General features: G+C 26.5%; 1 protein-coding gene across 2 annotated transcripts in view; it reads left to right on the plus strand.

Annotated features, from left to right (window-relative positions):
* The window catches only part of LOC129965879 (sphingomyelin phosphodiesterase-like), a 55,760-nt gene extending 50,631 nt beyond the window's left edge, over positions 1-5,129 (plus strand). For both annotated transcript variants that reach the window (XM_056080132.1, XM_056080131.1), the window contains exon 13: positions 2,086-5,129. In XM_056080132.1, the coding sequence (XP_055936107.1) occupies positions 2,086-2,200 (115 nt within the window). In that variant the 3' untranslated portion in view covers positions 2,201-5,129. The remainder of the gene's footprint in view (positions 1-2,085) is intronic.
* Positions 5,130-5,783: the final 654 nt, after the last annotated feature.

Genomic DNA, 5,783 nt, shown 5'->3' on the forward strand with positions numbered 1-5,783 from the left:
CGTTTATCAAATTTTGTTCAAAATTACTGAACTTTACTTATATTCTGAGTTTTTAAAAATAAAATTTGTAATATGATTAAAAATAAAATTTATAACATGATTTTTTCCCAACAATATTAAAAAAAAGATACAAAGAATATAAGAATAAGTAGTTCAGTGAATAGCAAACAGTGGAAAGTAAAAAATGAAAAAATCCTTAATTATTAATTAAGTCAATTAAAGTTAAAAAATTTTTACCTCTTTCCCTGGGTTATTCTGCGTAAAGACTTAGTTAATGTTGCAAAAATAAAACTGATAGATTGATGGTAAGTTATTTCGGTATACAAAGACTTAGTTTAAGACACCATTGAAGATTTTGTAACAATTCATTACCATTTTCATTAAATTAATAATTTTTTTTTGTAAGTAAAAAAAAACAAAAAAAAACATGAAAATAATTTCTCCTTGGGCAAGGCTGGGTCTATCAACTAGTAACTAATAATCCAAAAATTTTTGGTAATTCTGTGTTTTATTTTTTCAGTCCAAACTCTTTATCTTTACTTAATATAAAAATGATTTTGCGTGTGTGTGTACCTCGGAGCTATTATTTTAAAAATTTGAATCCAAATTTATTACAGTACACAAACAATTTTTATCGCATATTAAAATTAAAAAAAAATGTTTTCAATGATTTGAATTTTTTTGCCGTATAATTTTATTTTTATTTTTAATATTTTAAAATTTTTTTAAGCGTATAATACAATAAGTTATTTTATTGTTCAAGTGAAACTCAAACCGTTCGCATTGTTCATATTAATGTTCCATCCAACCTTTTATTCAACTATTGAGTTAAAGAAATGAAGATTCGGCTTATTTTTTCGAAAGTTGAGTAGGTTTCAGTATCAGACATGCTTTTAAGAATTTTTTTGATATTTTATTATATTTAAAATTAAGGTTAAATTCAGAATCAGGTAATGGTAGAAAATTTGAAAATGCTTCCATTTTTAAATATTGCTGCTTTTTTCTGTGATATAATTGAAAGCATAAAAAAAGAAAATTAATAGACAATAGACAGAACTGCTTAAGACCTTTGAAATAATGCAACTATATATATATATATATATATATATATATATTAAAATGTTAAGTTTAAACATTGTTGGGAAAAAAAACCTCAATCCCGGCAAATCAACTGGTCACCAAAGGCGGCGCAGTTCAACATAAAATAAAATATTCTGTTTTACTGAATACAGGAATCTTTTTACAATCCAAGATAAATAAAAGAATCTTTGTATCATCTAGTACATAGTAAACAGGTAGTTTGTAGTCTTAATGAAAAGTAATCTTAACGTCAAAATGCTGCATAAAATAAATATTTTTCTTTTAAATAGCCATGGCATCTGATTTGACTGAACGAAAGACACCACTAATAATATATAGTTTCAATATACTTTTTTTTCAAGAGAACATCATTTTCCCACTATATGCTTATTATAGACATTTATATAAAGTTCCTTTTTTAACTTTTTAGTATACGAAATATAGAGAAAGTATTGCATCGTCTAAAATTTCGAACTCGATATTTTGACCATGCTTTTGATTTCCCTGTGATCAAAAAACACATTTTTGGAAAAAATGTCTGTGACGGAGATAATCCAAAAACCTCTGAGCTAGACGGATGAGATTTGGTTCATAGTCTTTAAACCATAGATTTCTATTCACTTTTAAGCCTAATCAATGTGGAGCAAGTCTGTTCATCGAATATAAGTGAACCAGATGACTACGAAGCGAAGAGAACTAAATGGATAAAATTCTGTATATTGTAGACACCTCTTAAATTTGAGCCAAATAGAACGTCTGTACTTTCAGCAGCATGTCAACACAATCATTTAAGAATGCAATGATAGAACATATACCAAATTCGGGAAGTTATTTTATAATTTCAATCGGTTGGGGAAAAATAGCTTCTGTAACGCCTTTATTAGAGAATTCGCGAGAACCATTTCTGCTGGTTTGTATTCTCAAGGGTCTATGATAATAATGCCAAAAGCTGCTGTTCTAATTGGCTGTAAAGGTATTAATATATCCTCTTTCGAATCTTTACAGGCATCTGTACCACCTGAGTGATTTCCCAAGAGAGATTTGCACTGGGGAGTGTAAACAGGAGACATTGTGCCGCATGCGCACAGCGAGATCTCACGATTCGACATTCTGCATTTGAGGATTGGACAGATCTAATTATCTTTCATCAAGATAATGATTAATTTTTAAGTGAAGATGAAAAAATCTTGAAGTATTCAGCTGAATGAAAAAACAAGTGAAGGTAACATTTTAATAGACAACCAACATGAAACTGAAGATGAATTGTTTCACTTCATGCTCTGGAAAAACATTTCTTTTTTTCCCCCTCATTTCCCATACTTTATTTTAGTTAAGAATTTTGGAATGAAAGAATTAAAGTAGCTTACATTTAGCGAAATTTTAAGCTTTGAAATTCCACATATTTAATCCAGAACTCAAAGCACTTAAGTAAATAAACTGTGTAATTAACTGAAAACTGCATTATTTAAAAAAAATTAAATATAAATCGGTTTAATGCTTAATTCTATAAGAGCTATTATTTCTTGGTAAACTTGGTGAGATTAATATCTTAAACATAATCTCTAGTTTTCTTGCATTGCATAATTATAGCATATTAGTAATTTTAATCTTAAAATCTATATGTTAATAAATGAAAATATAAATCAAATAATTAATTAATGTGGTGTTTGAAATTGTAATTGTGTTAATAAAATCGTTTTTTAATAACAGTTTGAGTATTAAATATATTTATTAACACTGTAACTGTTAGCATTTTTGAAAAAAAATTAAACCATTAGCGTTTCATTTGAATAAGGAATGACCTCTTTTGGCCTGTTATGATAATATCAAACAAATAATTCAAATATTAAAATCTATATCAATATGATCTCTCTCTCTCTCTACATATACATTTTATGATTCATTTTAGGAATTTGTAATTGGTGTATTTCAGTATCTTTGAACTTTTGAAGCATTTATTAGTCCAGCGCTGGCGTTAGTAGACTGATGAAAATATTTAGATATTGAAAAAGCTCTAAATTGAAATATTTTAGATTACTTTAAGAAGTCATTCGAATTTAGCATGTCATATGTAAAGCATTTTATTCAAGCCAAACGTAATCCACAACGCACAGAAAATTATCTACTTTTTTCATTCATATAGTCTCCATTTTAACAAAACAAGAAAACTCTATGATATATAAATATCAAAGCATTAAATATTCAATAATTTAGAAATTTTTTTGAATTTTACTCTATTAAGATTTTAAAATTTGATTCGATGTTGAAAGTGGAATCTCATTATTTACGCAGAATTAAAAAAAAAATTGTTGGAAAAAATATAGATGTCTATTGGATAAAAATGCTCTAAAAGTGCTAATGAATATTATTTCTTCAACAAATTTTTTTTAACAATAGTAAGTTTGCAATTACGTGAAGAAATAATTGCGAAATCGCAAATTAAAGACAAGAAATTATGTAAATTAAAGAAGTCAAACTAAAAAAATTATATATAATTAAAATGAAATCTATGATCGCAAATTTCAAGTTATCATGTGAGGACATTATTATTTTTTAAGTCATTATTTGTCTTAATTAATTTATCCCTCTCTCTCTCTCTCTCTCTCTCTCTCTCTCTATATATATATATATATATATATATATATATATATATATATATATATATATATATATATAATGATAGTATGATTCATGATTTAAATTTTCATTTTCAATTTTTGTTGGCAAACAAAGTTTCGGAGCTCTACCGATTTTGGGATAGAATAACGGCTATGATGTCATAGTTCTACGCCAACCTTTTAAAAACGCATCTGCTCTCAAAGAAGTATATGTAATAATAAAGCAATACTGGTAAAAACAGGTCAACCTTTTCAAAATGCATATGCTTTCAAAGAAGCATACATAATAATAATGCAATACTGGTAAAAGCAGGTAAAAATATATACGATTAAAAGATGATGATGAAAATTGCCATTTATGCTTTATTCATTGCCTACGTGATTTCGAGCTTCAAAACCCCCTAACCAAAACAACATCATGTTCTCACATGATAATAGGATCATTTTTTAAAAGAAATTTTGCTTCCTGTAAAATTGTTATTGGGCAATGCATTTGACTTGTGTATATTCCCTTTACAAAGTTTTTGTAAAAGGTTTTTATAACATCTAAGAATTATTCTTATGCATTTCATATAAAGGAATGCTCAATCTGTATCAAATGAACGCTAGCTTTCAAATATTGTTGAATGAAAGTGTTACATAATAATTTTTTAGATAACAAAAGTTATTGAATAATTTTGTTACTATCGAAATTTTTTTTTGATTGCATTAAATCTTCAAAATATAAATAAATAAACAAACAAAAACACAGTGTGTTTTCATTTTCTTAGTGATGAGAAATGTTAACTTCTTTTAGAAGAAAATTAAAAAAAAATCTATAAGATTAAAAAGAAAATTCACATGAAATACTGGAAAGATAATAAGTCTGATTGGTTGTCAAGATATTTGTTGAATTGCAGATGTATTTGTACGAACGTTTTGCAGAGAGTGATTGTGTTGCAAAATGATATTGATGTTCTCTAAAAGCGCATTCATGGATAATTTGTCTCTCGTTTGTGCTTGTTTGCTTAAAAAGACACGATTATGTACAATCGAATTTTTTTCATCGCACGATTATAAAAGAAATCATTTCATAAAATTAATCAAATGTATTATGACAATGTATATATATGATTCACTATTTGAATATGTAAAAGAAAATTTAACGGAATTCTAAGAATTCATTTTAAATTATGAATCTAGTTGGAAAACATTGTCAAGCATGCTTTGTGTGCCTATTCAGTCTGGGTACGTTCAGACTGTGACGCATTTTCAATGTGCGTTTTCTTCATGTTTGTGTTTATTGCGCGCCACGATTGTTATGTCAATATTTATTTTCCAAATATTTAATGATCGGTATTATTTATATTTCACGTTTTTATTTATTGAAGCATTGTCCGTTGTATTTTGAGTGTGTGACTTTTTTTTCTGAAATAAAGGTTGTTTTCTTTACATTTTTTTTCCCATCATTATGCTATTTTTACAGACATTCCTTATTTCTGATATTACGTCAATATAAGTTCACGTTCAAATTTTTTAAAACATAAAAAAAGTTTTTTTTTTTTTTTTTTTTTAAATTTTTGTCAAAAATGTTTTGACAGCATTTTTATGTAAATTTAAAATGTAACTTTTATACATTCAATTTTTCGAAATTGTTTTGACCATGCATCAAAATATTTCACAAAATAATTTGAAGATTTATGGAGAGCTGTGAAAAAAATCGCATCTGTTGTAAATAAATAAATTAGTTTCGACAAAAAAGTTTAAACGATTAAATGATTTGCTTTATTTCCTGATGATCACTTAGTTAGTAAAAATATTATAGTATTATACAAAATTTAGTCAAAATATTATACTCAAACTTTTATAAAAAATAAAATTTATAATGATTTTCCAGAAAAAAAAATCGAAAGTAAAAGCATTTGGAGAAGAAAAATGCGTGTGATTGCAATTTTGGCGTTTAGCTTGTCTGTTAACTTAAAAAAAAAATGGCCGTTTGGAAAAATTTTCAGTATCTGCATTTTTCAAAGTAGAAGAAAGACCAATGATCGTAATGGACCCTTAGAGATAAAGAGTGATAATAACTAAGCAACACTCTTTTTCATT

This window comes from Argiope bruennichi, chromosome 4 (genome assembly GCF_947563725.1).
Source record: "Argiope bruennichi chromosome 4, qqArgBrue1.1, whole genome shotgun sequence".
In the NCBI taxonomy this organism is placed as follows: Eukaryota; Metazoa; Arthropoda; class Arachnida; order Araneae; family Araneidae; genus Argiope; species Argiope bruennichi.